Source organism: Bombus terrestris, chromosome 13, assembly GCF_910591885.1.
Source record: "Bombus terrestris chromosome 13, iyBomTerr1.2, whole genome shotgun sequence".
Classification (NCBI taxonomy): Eukaryota; Metazoa; Arthropoda; class Insecta; order Hymenoptera; family Apidae; genus Bombus; species Bombus terrestris.
This window is the reverse complement of record NC_063281.1, coordinates 11,138,737-11,156,330: the sequence shown is the minus strand read 5'-3', so window position 1 is coordinate 11,156,330 and position 17,594 is coordinate 11,138,737. Positions and strand designations below refer to the sequence as shown.

Sequence of the window (17,594 nt, the reverse complement as noted above, 5' to 3'; positions counted from 1 at the left end):
GGGAAAAAATACGTGTGAAATATTTTTTACGAGTACTACGTCACGTATAAACTTCACTAAAATTCGGCAATTTGCACCCCGGAACATTTCGGCCGACATAAAACTGTCCAAGTATGCTGTTCCAGAGAAATTGCCTTCATTTCGCGATTCGTAGTCGCTATTGAAGCATCGTCGTTTGACTAATGACCGCGCAATTAATGCGCTTAATGATCTTTTCCAATCCTCGCGGCTCTTTCGAGTGCTTGCACGGCGAGTGAACTTCCGAGTGTTCCAACGTAATTTCCAGCAATTACGCTGTTCGTTTCGCGCCGTTTCTTAAACACCCGAGCAGTGAATTTTCGTTTGAAAAATACGCGACGAAGTGATGCACGACTGGCTCGCAACATCGTTTAAAGCTTTCGAATCCATCGGTTGACGTTCATTATCGCCGCTAGATAGGAACTTTTTCAAGATTTACCGAGGAATTTGCAATGTTTCGTACGAACGTAATTTCCGTTCCACTTTTATTTTTCTTTTCGAGAATAGTACGTCGCGGTGTCGCGTTGGCAAACTGCAGGATCCTGCTGGTTGCTCGCGGAAAGTAAAGCAGAGAGCAAATATTACGTTTAACTTCGCCAAAGGGCTTCCGTGTGTATTTAAAGAAGCGGGACAATTCTAAGTCTATCAATTTATAACCACTTCAGCGGTAAAACTGGCACAAGCTTTGACAACATAAACGTTCAGCTTTAGTTTTCTTGAAAATCTGGTAGCGAGCGATAACCGGAGTAACACTCGCAGTAAAATATCAATAATACTCGCAGCACGATCATATTATTTTGCGTAAAAATCCACAAATCCATTGGTACAGTCCATAAAATATTATTTCGTGTTTCATTTTTATCGTTCATATCTGTTGGAACAAGCTGTCTGTTAAAGAAGTTTGTGTCCAAAGATTTGGTTAATGCTCTTGCTTCGTCTGACCGCAACTGTACGATTCTACTTGTACCTGTTGTTCCTATTATTGTCTCAATTCTACCACGTATATTTTTATTCATAAGTGGCAGACAATTACAGGAATCCAAACAATCGTGGAATAATACGGCTTCTCGTGTCACGTTTAATTGATCAGCCAGTTGTTGTTGCGTTTGGGCGTCATCCTCATCCAACAATGCTTGCAATTCGCTGTCTTGAAACTTTTTCGGTGGTCTTCCACGTTCTTCGTTCCTCGCGTCAAAATTGCCACTTCTGAATTTTTTAAACCACTCAAAGCATTGTGATTTACCAAGAGCATGCTCACTGTAAGCTTCGACAAGCATTCGATGCGATTCTGCGGCAGTTTTCTTCAAATGGTAACAGAAAATCAATACTGTCCGCAAATCGTAGTTCCCAGGCACAAAATTCGACATGTTCAACGCTATTACAAACTGTGCTGTTGTATGAAACTTGTATCGTTCTGAGTCGAAAATGTTTGTGAGATGTCAATAAAGACTTTTGGCATCAATGACGCAGTTTAGTGATAACTACATTATCAGCCAGGGCCATCTATAGGCAAATTCCGGTTTCATACTTACAGACCTGATATACCTGATTACAGTCCTATACAAAAGTGTGTAAAATATCCAAAGTAGAATCGTTAAAACGAATCTTTGCTTGGATTATGCTTTTTCATTCGTATCCAGGTTTCCCTGAGTTTTCATTAGTTCGCAGTCTGTTCGTATCTTTCGCTGATTTCTGATCGATCAATCACGTTTCAAATAACTTATGCTCGATTATCGTTTGATCGAAGATCAGCAGGCATGCCACTACTTGTCGCATCAATGAAAGATAAAATATCATTGAAGAATTTCTCGTTTCGAATCCCCCGCTATTTGAAGCAGTGGTAGAATGAATAGGGAAAAAATTCACTGGTTGGCTTCATTTTTTAGCGGAGACAGCCAACGGGACAGGTGGTGTCATTAATCACGGTGGTTCCGTAGGAGTAGGTGTCGTTGCGCGAAATTAATTTTTCCTCGTGTCGCGAGCATCCCATCGATAAAACGGGATCCTGACCGGCGAATTCAGAGGAAAAGGACGGTCATTTACCTGGATAATTCGATCCCCTGTGGGCGGAAATAAAGCACGGCGCCAGTTAGCAGCGGAATGCCAAAGATTCGAGTAGGACGCTGAAAATGTGAGAGATCGCGCGATATAGGCCTAGCAACAGGTGGGATGCACTTTAGGCCGCATACACGAGGAACATATAGTCATACAGAATTGGACATTAGTCAAGTTATTTATACGAATAACGTATAAGCGATCACGTTTCATTCGTTATTCGTTCATTCATTATTCGCTTGCAATTTCTTAGTCCTTTATTTGTTACTCGTTCATTCGTTGTACTGTAGTAAGTGTAATGTGCCGATTAGCGACACGATGGAAATCAGACTGTTCGAAAGGAACGCTAACAGGAAGGAAGTGCTAAAGTTCGAAAGGAACTGTTTCCCAAGCATGTTCAGCTCGCCTTTGATGTAATTGATGTTGCCGATATTGCCAAACTCAGGATTACACGCATCGATACATCTATCAGTGCGACGCAGACATTCGCATTCATGTGTGAAATAGACACTGCTGGAGTTTAATCGTTATTCACGAATAATTTTATACAGGAAGGACAGAAGAATATTAGCAAGAATCTTGATGTGGAAACGAGACCAAAGCAAGGGAATACTGGAAAGGAGAGGGAGAAAAAAGATGCAGACTATGTAAGAGGAAAGAAGAAGACCTGAGACATGTGATAGAAGAATGTGAAATAACGGAAGGACCAAAGGACGTAGAAAAAACACTAAATGAGACTGAAGAAGGTCTAACAGAACTAAAAGCAATAATAGAAAAGAGAAGGGCAATACAAGACGGGGAGGAACGACAGGAAGGAAGCACAGCAAGGAGGCAAAAGCCCAAAGTTGCAATAGTTTTTAGTCATTAGTTTTTAGTTTTTAGAGATAGAATAATTAAGGGAAATAGGTATAAGAGATGTAAAACCGAAAGTTCGTCCAAAGCCGAAAGGCACGGTCTAAGCAATAATAAATAATAATTTTATACAGACAAAAAAATAATGAATAAAACAAGTTTTATGTATATATACAATGTTTGACATTGCAAGAACCAAGAAAGTTGAATACGTGGTCTATCTGGATTAAGCCGCAGAGGCTCAGGTTGTCAACCAAATATTCCAACGATGATGCTACATTCTTCTCTGATTGCAATCAAGTTTCAAAAGTGGAATCTGACTACAACCCACTTAACACTGGGTAGGTTGAAGTCACCCAGTATAAACTCATGGTCACCGGGATATAGGTTAACAACCTCAATAACACGCCACTTAGAACTACCGCCTCTCGAAGAACTACTTGAAAGCATGAATCTATGGCGACGGTAAACGCTGAATCCGATCAGACCAGGTTCCGCATATGAAATACCAGCTTGCGGCTATGTCTCAACAAGAACAATAACGTCGCATGATTGGCGAGAACGAGCAATCGGACGACGCGAGAATTACAATTAGCGCGAGGATCTCTCAACGTTCTGGTAATACGCTAACGAGGAGTAGCCGCAATTTTTTAATTATGCGTAATCAATACTACGTACAGTACGAATATACGTACTCGTCTTTGAATTATCGTTCATACTATGTGACACAGATCTTAGATTGTTGAGCAAGGCACGTTGTTTAACCGTTTGATCTTGCGAGACTCTGACATTTATTTTTGTTCTTCGGGATCGAGAGCGGTACATCGGGCGATTTGAACGTAGCGCAAGCTGGTCTGGTTTTGGCATCGAAGTAACTTCTGCCAAAACGTTTGACGGTAACGTCAGGATCGTAGGAACCGCGCAAAATGGTGTCCAAAATATTTCTAACAAGGGATATGTCCGACTTCGAGGTGTTTTCTTCTAAATCGAAGAAGATCAGGTTGTGCGATCTTCAAATCCTCTGCACGATTTCATCCATGATACTTTCTTCCAGGTTCTTCGTATTCGACTCGAGCTTTTTCACCTTAGCGTTAATATTCTGCAGAGTGTTGTTTAGGGCCTCGATGTTTGACGGAATAATCATGAAATCATCTCCGATTATTTTCAATTTTGAATTGACGATATCGTTGATTTTATCCAGCAGATCCTTGTTAATGTTAGGCGAAGGCGACGACAAGGAGGCAGTGGTTGCCGATTCTCTGTAATCGAGGAGCGTGTCCGTTTGCCGTGGGTGAGAACAACGGACCAGGAATATTGAACCCGAATGCGATGAAATTCCACAGGAAGAGCGTGTAACCGAATTTACGATAGAAGTCACGTAGCATTTGCATAACAACTTTTGGGGAGGTGCCATAATGGAAGAAAGAATACGGTAAGGAAATGATAGCCACTGGCGGAAACTTGAAAATACACTCAAACGTACGATGTAATTATACACCGACAGACAAGAGTCACGATGGCAACAGAATCGAGCGTACACAAGCGAGCTTCTAGAGAGAAAATTTAAACGAAATAGAACGGCGAATAAAATATTTAATAGCTCGTGACCATGTCGGGCAATTGGACAAGAACTGTCACTAGTGCACAGGTGCCTCCAAACGCAACGTGGGAAGCCAACAAAGCGACACCAACAATCCAGTGCAATAAAGGAGTACAGAATGTAGGAGCACAGAATAACACGTCCGTACAACGTCAACGACGAATTATTCACGAGTTATTAACGTATAACACATATCTTTTTATTCGTTATCTTTTTATTCCTTATTCGAAATATCTTTCGCCCAACGCTGCAGTCACGCGAAGCTCTCTCCGTTGAGATATCCAGACTAGCAGCCCATAAGCTTGCTCCATGCGGTAACTTCATCTTTCTCTCACGTACAACGCACTCATACACGAGTGCTAAAGTTCCACCCATTTTTGTAGACACGCAAATATATCCATGTCATCAACGAAGGTTAATTACGAGATTAATTAAGAGATGACCTGTTTCACCTTGTTCCTGACCGCAGCGAACCGCCTCGGCTGTTGATTATTGCAGTAGAATTGTAACAGCGATGAAATTCTGTTTAATTCTCTCGATCCCCAGTTGCATAACGTTTTTATTTACTTCATTGTTGTATCACTGTGTTAAGTAAAGTGTTTATGTAGGTTAGGCTGATCGTGCAATCTTTTTACGAAGCTCTCAATGGAATTGCGTTATTCCTGATATTCGACTTACTTTGAACTATAAAATCTCTCTAGCCTCGCTTCAATTTCAGCCCACATGTACCCATCATCTTGTAAGAGACACGTCCTACGTTTACTATAAAATCTTCTTGACACATTTCCGTAAGTCTGTGTGCAACTTGCAGTAAACGCCGCAAATCCTCGAGGAACAGGTCGTTCCTTTGCGCGCGTACATAATTAAAAGACAGATAAAGGTTTCCTCAGAAAGAAGCGAGAAGTGTTTCAAAAATGAGTGGAGGAAAACCTTGACACCTTGACAATGGTAAACGGTTAGTATCCACGCGAGAACGTAACAAGCTTAATTGCTCCTCGCGCCTATAGTTGTGAAACATTGACCCGCCTCGTGAATCTCGCTTCTTCAAACGAACGAAAAACGTAGCGCGAGTATCGTATGAATAATTTTTGAATTTACGTATAGCCGTGCGGGAGAGCAATTTCTTTCTTAATAAACCGTCCAATGAATATTAATCTGGAACCTTTGCCGGTCGAAGCCACACGTGCCGCGATAACACTGCACCTTTCGTTTGTGTATATCGACGTTGCATGCAAATACGCTTCGAAACGCGTACAACAGAGACGACTGGTATTAAAACACACGGTAATTTAAATGCGAAATGACGGAGGCTGTTGTGATGCAGCTTCTGGTCACCTCCAAGTTCGTATAAATCCAGTGAATAGAAAGGCGGAAATTAAACTCGATCGTTGGAAAAATTGATATCCGGTCAGGATATCGAATGAAGCGAGAGCAATTTCAAAAGACGATTGCGCCTGTATTACCACTTCCGCGCTCTGCACACCCTTTCAGTGTTGATCGGGTAGCCACGAATCTCGTAAGTTTCAAAAGTTTCATCGAGGAATGCTTCAGGATTTCGGAATCAAATTATTGATTTTCAAGAAACAGAAATATGTGTTCGTATAATACAACAATTCAGAACACGCCGTAAAGATGGTAAAAATTATTTGTTAACGTGATAAGAGAATATGGAATTAATAATCCGATAGTTGGTCAAATTTATTAAACAGTTTTCAGAAACAAAATTTTATCCATAATAGAGAATAATGACGAGCAGAATTGCGCCCAAAAGTTTAAGAAAATGATGTATCATAATTAGAATTGTATTTTGTCCGAAGATATATAACAAACAGCCAATGTGTCAATAAAAAGTCGACTTTAAAGTATTCACAAGATACAGGATGAACACGGCTCTTTAGAACGTGAAAGAGTGATAGCCGTAGGCCAAGTTCCTCCTTTGACTTTTTCTTTCGCTGGTCCTCCGAGTTATCTATTCGCCTCTGGTATCCCCTGGAGACACGCCGTATGCGTCCAGCGATATCGATCCCATACAACCATTAACATACCATATATCAAGGGCTCCTGGCTAGTATACGACTACAAACCTGCTATTGTGATGTTTCTACCCATGAACAGGTCAAGACAACAAATGCTCATATTTAATGAACACCCTAGCCTCACGGTACACATCGATTAATTAGGGGCACATATTTAGTAACTAACTGCTACTATCAATTTGGGAGCCCTAAAATTCTCGGCTCTGGTTAGCTAGCGAATTGGGAGAGTGAACACGCTACTCCCCAAAGGATCTTCGCAGGAATTGATCTATGAATCTTGTAGCCGGGTGAATCCACCCTACACTAATCGATGGCAGTCGGGCAGGAAAATATAGTAAGGAAATTTGATGCAAAATTGTAGAAGATTATGGACCACCTTATGTGTACAATTCTGTATAGTTTTGCTGTGTAAAAATAATGGAATCATCAGACGCAACGACGAGTAATATTCCTTCTTTTCCCATCTGTTTTTACTCTTTCTCTTACCTATTTTTATTCGGAAGAAAAATGAAACGGCATAAAAGTTTTTATGGGCGAACTAATTCAAGTTTTGTATAGAAATAAAGAAAATATTCTTCCAACATTTTTGTACGAAAGTATAAAGCTTATGTGCTATACTCAAACTACTCCAAGTTTTTTTACAGTAATAGTGAAAATATAATATTATTTTAAATATAATAAAATATAATTATGAAATAAAATAAAATATTCTTTGTAAACATATTTCAGTGAAATCTATCTAAAACTATGTGAAAGCGATGTTTTTCTGCTCCAGTCGATAAATCCCAAAAGAAACACGTAACTCAGTTTGTCTCCGAGATTTGTTACTCTAATTACGCTAATGCAGATGGACTTGGCGCGACAAGATGTTTTTCATGTCGCGATGTGTATGCCCGATACACGTTCACAAACCGCAGTGCTTAAATCTTCCACTCCATTCTTTTGTCTATCACTGAACAAAATATACAACGAATACATATTTTTTGAGAAACTTTATAATTCATATGTATTACTAAATTTGCAAAGCTTAACGAACGGTCCACGCGTGAATTGCGTTGCTTTAGCCATTTTCTGTAAATCGTTAGCGCGGAAAATGGAGATTGCAAAGGCCAAACGCTCGTCCAGGCAAATTTAGTATAGTGGCTAATTAAAGCAGCGCTTTCAGAATATCAAAGCTCGACTCGATGAATTAAAACGAACGAAAAGTTATTATTCGGTACCGACCAATTATCTGATTCGTAAATTTCCAGGTCTAAGTAATTAATAAATCTTCATAAGGAAATATTCAAATAAGTAAAAATAGCGTACGTAATAAGACAAGATCGTTTCATCGAAGATCTGAGAGACGAGAAGCCAGCTCGAAACAATAATTTCCTACGTACTGAATATCAACGTATTAAAACATCGATAAAGTTAAGCAAGCAATACGCGCGATCAATGTTACGCACAATTAAATTATTTGTTTATTTATTTATGCAAATACGTATTACGTACAACATTTAAATTTTAACGGTATAAGCGGGAATTATCTTGGGTCTCTTTGCACAATTTTTCTTTACATTGCGCGCAGAATTCGCTCAGCGATTGAGTGTTCTTCGAATAATGGAATACATTTCGGGCGATACAAGGATGCTTTTAGCTCTGCGCAACGATTACCTTTCTTTCTCTTCAATTTCACTTCGATAAAGGCCACCCAACGATAATTTCTGTTATCCCATCAGCATCGATCGGGAAAGAAGAAGAAAATGGCTAGAATCTAGACTTCCTAGTTTCAAATAGAAAGAAAAGGAAAAAGAAATATATGAATTGGTGCGAACTATCCAGGGCTGATTGAGTCTCGGATGAAAGAGTCACTACACTGTATTACCAAGAATTGGATTTTGTTCTTCAGGGTAAAGAATACGCGAAACGAATTGCACGCTCTGAGGAGAATTCCCGGCGGATGCTGTTAATCCTTCGCACGCGGAATACCAATTGTACTGTCACGATTTTTTAAGGATATATTTTATATATGGCATCACACAACTTACAAGTTGGGGATAAAGTTTAATAAATAATAATAATGACAACAGTTTACCAAATGCAAATATTTAAAGAGCTACGCACAAAGATTTACGATCTGTTGATGTGATAATCCTTGAGCCAAAAGAATAAAGTGTCGATTTATAGTTTTGCTAGAGACAGCGTGTCCAACATTGGAAATCATTCTATCGTTTGATGTTCGAAAATTAGATGTCGTTTCCAACGACCACGTTTATTGGATCCCTCGTATTTAACCCAGTATTCGCGTTATCGTCAATTTATTGCTGCAATCGCGCTCGCGAGTACAACAGATTCGACAACGTTTTAATCCCCGCGCACATATCCGCGACTATTTCAAAGCAACATTTGGATCAGGGCCGTGATCAACGAGGAATAATACGATCCTGCTAATATTACCGTGTTGATATTATTTCAAAATGGATGAATAAAGCTGTCTGGACCCTATAATCGAGAGGAAAACGCGTGGTTCTGATTCCGCGTACAAAGGAAGCAATAGTTTGAACGAGCTACTAGAACGTTTACTTTAACGAGGAAATCCTATTACCGAGAAGAGGTGAATTACGACAAGATGGATGTTGGATTTAAAAGGAGTTTTACGTAGATATATACATACAGATTGGTGGATAAATTGAATGTAAAACAAGACGATCGAAGTCGTGCAATATTTAGTCAAATTTAATTGAATTTATTCCATATATCCGAGCACGATACGTAACAAAAAGGGTCACAGGAGTGAGAGACAGTAAATGAGATCATTAACAATTTCTAGACTCGTGAACACGTTCTATCGCGGGAATTTTTCATACGAGGGGAAAACCAAAATGATATTTGTACGGACCGCGCGTTTCTGGTCGAGATTCAACAGCGTCGGTTTTTTATGAATTTATTTTGAACCTATGAAATGCAGCTATTGCCCTGTCACTGTAATTCCATCTCGCTCAATTAATATGACGAAAAATAGCAAATTTTATTTGGCGCGAAACACAGCGTTTCCATTCAATTTGCGGGTGCGTCCACGCGAAAAGATAAATTGTCAACGGGGTGTCTTTTTCCAGATATTCGATGTTGATGATTCTTGTCTGATCCTTGACGCGTACAACGGCTTATTAAAGCTATTATACGCTTAACATCGAAGACTTTCATGTATATATTTATTATGTAGGTTGTACAACATATTTTAAAATTTCATTAGCATTGTAATGTCACGATTGTGCTGGTAAGGTTTAGAAAACTAATTTAAAAATGTATCTGCAACTTACAGATATATATTCAATAAAAGAATAATATACTGCACGATTCATCTCGAACATACGATAAATGATGAAAATGGTCTCATTGAATATTGAGGCTTATTAATGTAACAGACTATTGACGATTGGTAATTATGCGGCGTACAGGAAACGGCATACGCGCGTTCAATCGTTCTTTGCTTTTCGGAGGCCCAATTATACTGCCCTTTGACCTTTCGATCCTGGAGGATTTCCCGAGCAACGACGACGTGACGTTTTAAGGGCGTCGTGGCAGCCTAACGATGCACAGGCAATATTTCTTAATACCGACGTTTTCGGTTTTAATGGGGACCGACGTGGCTCGAGCTTCCACACAGCATTCACATCCTCTCTTTTCCTCTCGTTTGTCATAACGAATTCTTTCACGAAAACAAAACATGGCTTCTGGTAATTTTCTCGTAAAATCTCGTCCGGCAAAATTGTTTCTCCGAAACGCAATAACGTTTCGACCATTCAGGAAATAGGAGGTTATAGATAAAAACGATGACTACGTTTCTCCGTGTCGAGTAAAAGTAGACGGTCGTCGATCAAATCGAAACCCCTAGAGAGCCGCTTGGCAAATATTAGAAACTCCTTTTATATAGACGATCCCTCGTTCCATGAAACTTTATGAAAGCCTATGGTATATCTCGCGAGTCGTATTTTTGGTTCTCTTTTTCATCGAGGATCACGACTTTCATCGCCTCGGCCGATAGCGGAAAATGCGAGGAACGATGGCGTGGATCGAACGATCGTGAAAAGAATTTCATATACATGTAGAGTGATTCCTGTCACCTTTGCCAAGATAAGATGGGAAATCTTCGATTTCTCCAAATACCTCAAAGTAAAATATTCTTCCTATAAAAACCACTGTCGCATGAAGAAGCTTACGGTAGTCTTTTGCTATACCCTTGGCTGATACGCATGCGTTTAGTATCGCGAAATCGTTTGGTCAAATAGAACATAGTAATACCTCTTTTTCGATACGTGTGCAACGTGATTGGAGCGGAAACTGATCGCAAGGACGACTCTGAAAGGCGTGTTAAGCTCCTGGGAATTCTCAGAGAGCTATGGGAGGGGGGCTTTTTCCCAAAAACGAAGAAAATATTCCGACGATACGAACACGCTGGGATAAAGAAGGTGATTTCGAGTCTAGATTTACTGGCTCTTCAGTCCCTTCGTATTTATTCGCTATCCGCCTTTCCAATTTTACCGCGTGCGTTTAGAAATGGCCGATGTTTTTGCTGAAAACCAAGCCTAGGGTGAATTCAGCGGTTTCGTCGTGGTTATTCAAGTCACGAACACTGCGCCGTGTGAATAGCGGTTAAACAGAAGGAATGGAGGTCGGGGAAAGCTTTGGAAAATTTTTCCAGTGTACCGGCTTTCCGTACTGTCACGTTCCCATTTCCATAGCTAGTAAATGGTTATATTCAGGCGATCGCACAGAGTAATCCGCAACGAAGATCGACAGCCTGGACAATCCGATTACGCAGCTGCGTGACAGAACGCGAATTCACGGTTTGACTATCGCAGTTTGATATACGTGCGTTAGCGTTCTGCGCGAGTTCTAGCGCGAGTATGACATCCGTACGATGGTCACGTTTCACTCTTGAATATTTTTCGCTTTTAATTCGAGAAGGGACAAAGTTGTTTCGAATTGTTTGTTAATTATTAAAATTTTTAATGACATCTTGTTTCAAAGTATGGAAGATTGGTAGGAAATTGTATGTTCGATATAGTTTAATAATAAAGATACTATCAATTATATAGGTTGCCTTGAAGTTGGATGAACATTAAGGAAAACGACGATTCTGCGTGATAAAACGTTTACAAAGAATCATTCGAGTCTCTGAAACTGAGCTGTTGTAAATTTGTAAAAGTTCTATGGAAGATTAGAACCTAGTCGTTTCATCTACTTTGTACAGTTCTAGCGTTAAATAGGTAATGTGAATGTATAGCCTGTTGATTCAGTGAATTATGAATTCATCATTAATTAGTACACTTCGATGAAATTCAAATACAATTACTATAAATCGATTAAAGTGTTTTAATACCAATTAACGGCTGTGTATATAAGTTCCTTCACGATTAATCAATGGGAAACTAATTGACGATACATTTTCATATTATTTCTGCAATAAGCACTTTCCACAGATGCATACCGAGGTCAATTAATTTCCTCTTTAATTGCATGATGTTGCACGGCTATAGAAGGTCAATATAACATTATCCGTGAACAGTGGCGAAGCGGTTGACAGGAGAAACAAACACGGCTGTGTCAACCTTGTCGTAGCCACGTCGCCAAAGAGGAAATGAAATTACTCGTAGCCGTTTAAAAACTACCCGTTGCTGGCGACGTTGAAAATTAGTCTCAATTTTCCACTCTACGCGCGATTAAACGAGCGTTTTCAAGGTGTCTGGCCTTTTGCGGAATAAAGTCGCAATATATTCAGAGAACCCGATACTCGTGACCATCGATGTTCAACTCCGCGCTCTTGAAACTAATTTAACCGTGTACACGGTGCACTTGCGCGCACACGTTTGCCAAAGCGTACGAGGAACAGTGGAACTAGCTTGTTCTGGTCAGACTAACGAACAGCAGATTTCGTAGCGCAGTGAATCGACGATTGGAAAGTCGTACCAGGGCGATCGCATGCAGAAGAACTGTCATAACCGGGACAAGCAAGGATCACGAGAAACGCTAGATCTCACCAAGGACGAGTATACTGTTTTCACGAGGAGATGAGAAAACTTCTAAGACGAGTTTCTTGTTGTCTTCTCGCTAGAGACAGAAGACCACGAAAGATGGCAAACGAATTTTATCGAATCTTCGCGATAGTCGTTTCCTCGGAGATGCCAGTTTTCTACGATTTCCATAGGAAACGTAAACGTGCATTCGTGGAATAAGTTATAAGTGGAATGGAAAAATAAAAATATCGGAATGGAATCGCGTATACTACTGTTCATGATTATATGAATACTTTGCTTGATTTATCAACAATACGCGAACATCGCTAAGATGTATGAATTTCTGAGAAGCTAATGATCGAAGCAAAGTCGTACAGAATTACAATTGGACTATTCGATGAATTATAATTACAAAGTAATTCAGTTACATCGTATTCAATTATATTGCAACTCGTATTTCAGCTTCGCCATTCAATTAAATTGCAAGACGACTCGTAATTGCAATTGAACTTACAACGTAACTTACGTTTACTCTACATCAATTACAACGTAATCGATTTACTATATAATTGAAGCACAATGTAAGTAAATTACGTAATTAAATCACATCATAATCCAATTAGCACACCAGTGGATCGAACGCATCATTTATTATTCTCTTACGAAATCAACAGATATACAGTGACTTACTCAAATATTTTTATATCAGACAATGGATATTCCCCATATTTTTGCACGCTATATACGCTTTCTATGCATTTTTGCACCTTTTTCTAATATATGCAAATGAATCCGTAATTTGCTCGTGACATACTTTCGACCGTTAATGTATCTACTTCTGCCAGTAATTTCATGATTGTCCCTGAGATTCGATTCACGTAGACGACATTTTTCCAAATGGACTGAAACTGCTCGGCGAGCTATATGGCCTCCTAAGCATTTCTATAAAAAGCCAGGCGGAAAAAGGCTCGTGGGGAAGAAGTTCCGCTGAATTTTGGATTGTTTGTACTATGCCTGGAAAATACCTCTTTGTATTCTGCCACGACTCAAAGGGGCCGGGATGAAATGAAACGAAGTTTTACGGATGTTCATGAACTCTCTTTGTATTTTACATGCGTCAGGTGGGAAAAACGGTCCTCTGTAGAAAATATCTGGATAATACCGGCGCTCGAGGATTCGGTTTTTGGAAAGCAAACGAAACGCAACTCGTGTAATCGAAGACGAAAGAAACGTTTAACACGTCCTTCCTCTTTCTGTTATCGATCGTTCGTTCCTGCGGACAAAGGGATCGGCAAAACGAGTTTTCCTCTTCTACTTCTTCTTTTTTTTCGACTTGACCCAAAAGAATGCTAATTTGCCAAAAGTATTCCGATTTATCGTGCTGTAGAGGAAAAATTATTAATTAAGAGACGTTGCAACGAACGACCTTCCATTTGAACGGAGATCACGTTTTAATCTCAATCTCGATTTGAGGATCTAGATGCGAGATCGTGGTTATTAAAGGGGGCAAGATTACAACAGTAGAAAGTTATTACAAGTCGAATTTCGAGCCGTCACGTCGAATTTACTCCCGTCGTATTACGTTACTGCGTTTTCCAATTTAATTGTCTATCGTGGAGACAGGATTTCTCAGAAAAAGATCTAAATCCAATGAGGCGAAGATTCCTTCTTTTAGGGACAGGATTGCCAAGTGCAATTCCGCCGAGAAATCTCACCAAGATGTTCTATTTTATTTTACGTATTGCTCGGAAAATAATTGAATCGCGAATTAACTTTCAGCTAGGTTAATTATGCAGATATTTTATCTGTATTACTTTCTAGGTCACATTTACGTGTAATCATTCTGTTCGGTTATATGGGTGATCTTATTTTTTCACATAACGATTATCTACCTTCAACTTATACCTAAATATATCCTACACAGTTAATTAAGATTGAATCGATATGATAAAAGGATAAATGACTTATTTTTATGTAATCATGATTCTGCCTCAATAAAAATAAACATTAATAATACCAATAATATTTGTAGGTTGCCAGTATTTCTTTTAAAAAAAGATTTATTAGTACTAGTGTTAATTTAATTGTCGCATAGATAACTTCTCAGTCGGTTCTTTGTTAATCCATTAAGAACTAAACAATGGTTCGTCATAATGTTATAAATATTTAAATTTCTTTAAATTCCTTTGATTAAAAGATTATGAAATCTGCGTCACGAAACGGCAAAGAAAAAAATATTAAGCGAATCTTTCAAATATCTTTCACAGTCACGATGTTAAAAAACGGGAGTTGGTAATTAATTGCGATGGGTTGAATAAAACTACAAATGGAACATCGCGTTAATGCAACATTGAACCATAATGGATTACTTCCTATAAAATAAAATATTCGTCGTTTGTAACAACAGTGATACAAACTGTACCGAATGACTGCTACATCTGATGATACACGATACAGTAGAGCACCATTTATCTAAACTTGTTAGGGGACAAACAATTTGTATAATTGGAGCTCAGTAATTATTCCAACTACCTGCAATGTTTTGTTAACCAGGCTCTGATAAATGAATCGAACGAGCAAAAGTTAATCGGATATTGACTAAAATTTTGTTCAGATAAATGAGGTTCTACCATATGTCTATGAGATTTCCTTTCAACATCGAAACAAAGCAGGATTCTACAGGTTGAATTTACGATTTACGACAATAAAACGTACGGCAAACGAAAGTATTCCGGCGCTTGCAAAAACATTTTATGAACATATTATATGTGTCGTATAAAACATTTTGGAATTTCATCAACGCTGCAACTATAATAGAGTCGACTATCGCGATTCTATTATAAAGTTTGAAATCAATCTAAAGACGTATGTACAGGTTACAAGAGCTTAGTCTAGCTTAGCTGTAGCTGCTGTACGATGTAGCTACTATACATTTTCTAGCTTCTATACATTTTAGAACCGACATAATCACAACATCGTGTTTCGTTATACTGTTAATGAAATTTCAAAACGTATTATGCAAAAACATATACAGCATATACATAAAAGTTTTCTATCGTGAATATTCAAATACTTTCGTGGATCACTGCAACCATCTCTCCTTTCTCTATAATACTCTGTGACTTTATAAAGTCTATGACATGCGTTTCACGTAAAACCAATTCAATTTCACGGCGTTCGCTGCATCAATTAACACGCACAGTATCGATGCTGAGCGCTTCTATTTCGAAATAATATTCCTCGTAATATCAGACGTTTCAAGGATAATTGATTGCCAAGTAACATTACGTAAGACACGGCGTAGATGCTACAAGTAATTTCCTATCTTGGAATTCCGTTCGTGTCGCGTTCAATCCGCTTGCAGGACAAACTCGGAGGATGATTCTTCGGGATTCTGTTGTGCCGAGTTTCGTGTCGAACTATACGATGCATCGGTAATGCGAATCACGGTTGAATATGCATCCGGATGGAATATGCAACGGGAACGTCGCTACGAGCGTATAAATCAGTTAGCTCGGATGGATTTGCGCGCGACCGAATTCACGCGTACAATGCTGGCACGAATTTTTGCCAAGTACATTATTTACGATATGGTGGTAGGATATCCACGCGGGTAACTGCGACTCTATTTCATCAACGTGACACTCTTCGTATTTTCGAAAATAAAACCAACGGAATAAAACCTATCCTGCCACACTCCCACTCGAACGAAACTCTAGGAAGATTCAGCGAACCATTTCGCGATTGAAAGCAGGTACAGCGAAAGTGAACGTTTTATTTCTCATAATACTACGTTATACGCGTTGAGAGATACGAAAAATGGGAATCTGTCGAGAACCGGCAACCAAAACTTCCGCTTTGTATTCTGTGCACTCCGCCCTTATATTCCAACCCTGTTGTGTATCACGGCAGAGAAACGTTATTTAGACTTATTTATCTACCCTTTACGTATCCAACTCGGAAAGAAAATTTAGCGAAATCCTAGACAAAGTGACGAAACATTCGAACCTTCGAGAACACCTCGGAACAACTGACAGGATATCAACTGTGAATTCGCGATCACGATCGTTTCCGTCTCGAACGATAAACATAGAAAAGATGAATGAAAGCGTAACATTCACTTACCCGTCGCATGACACGCAGAGAGAACGATGACGTCTTCATCTTGGTGGTAATCCTGGCAGGCGTGTGCGGGATACGTGTGAACGCTGGCGTTAGCTATGGCGATGCTCGTCGTCGGTTTCCTCGGCGACGTGAGATCCAGGTATGAGTCCTGCCGCCGAGTTACGCAGGGCACCAAGGACGCAGAGAGAGTTCCGTTGTAGAGTGGGGGAGACACGGAGGAGGCTCGTCCGAAGAGCCGTCAGGGGTGGCTCGAGGCCACAACTACAGGTGGTCGCGCGTTGTTGCTGGACCTTCCCGCCGATGTTTCGTTACTTGGTATACCGTTACGCACGCTCGTGCATAAATGAGGAGGCGCGGGCGCACGAAACTACCTGACCTGCCTCGAGAGACGCAGGAAAGCTGAGAACAGCTGGAACGATTCTTCTCCGCGAACCGATGGTCTTGATCTTTCGTCGCTAGTCTAGGTAAAGTTACGTGTACAGCCCGCGAGATACTCTGACGAAGATCTATTCTGGTCGAGGAACGTTCCAGAGATTCTTCGATGCGTACGGCGAAGTAAAAGAGAAACGTGTATAGAGAAGAAACGCGATGACAAGAGGACGTCGGATGGACGTCGAAGGATGTACACGGAAGGACGTTGACGCGGCTCTGGCCTGAGTAGCGTCTGACCGGCTGTCCCGTCTAGCTGGTCTCCGAGCAGCTGTGGTGGAGCGAGGAAACCACCTCGACGCTTTCTCGCGCACGCTCGTCGCGACGCCATAGCGGCGAACTCCAGGGCCGCGCCTACTTTACGAACGCCTAGACCAGAGAAGTGCCAAGGTCGCAATTCCAAGGCCGCCACGACCGACCATGTACTACGCCTTCCTGTTACCTCGATTGTTTTCCCGACTTGTCAAGGATTTTCCATGG

At 40.1% G+C, this 17,594-nt stretch overlaps 1 protein-coding gene across 4 annotated transcripts in view; it reads right to left on the bottom strand.

Annotated features, from left to right (window-relative positions):
• The window catches only part of LOC100647159 (neo-calmodulin), an 85,909-nt gene extending 68,549 nt beyond the window's left edge, over positions 1-17,360 (bottom strand). For 2 of the 4 annotated variants that reach the window (XM_048411427.1, XM_048411426.1), the window contains exon 1: positions 16,686-17,359. In XM_048411427.1, the coding sequence (XP_048267384.1) occupies positions 16,686-16,724 (39 nt within the window). In that variant the 5' untranslated portion in view covers positions 16,725-17,359. Of the gene's footprint in view, positions 1-16,685 lie in introns of all 4 variants that reach the window. The other 2 variants (XM_048411425.1, XM_012315569.3) reach the window with 2 other exon arrangements.
• Positions 17,361-17,594: the final 234 nt, after the last annotated feature.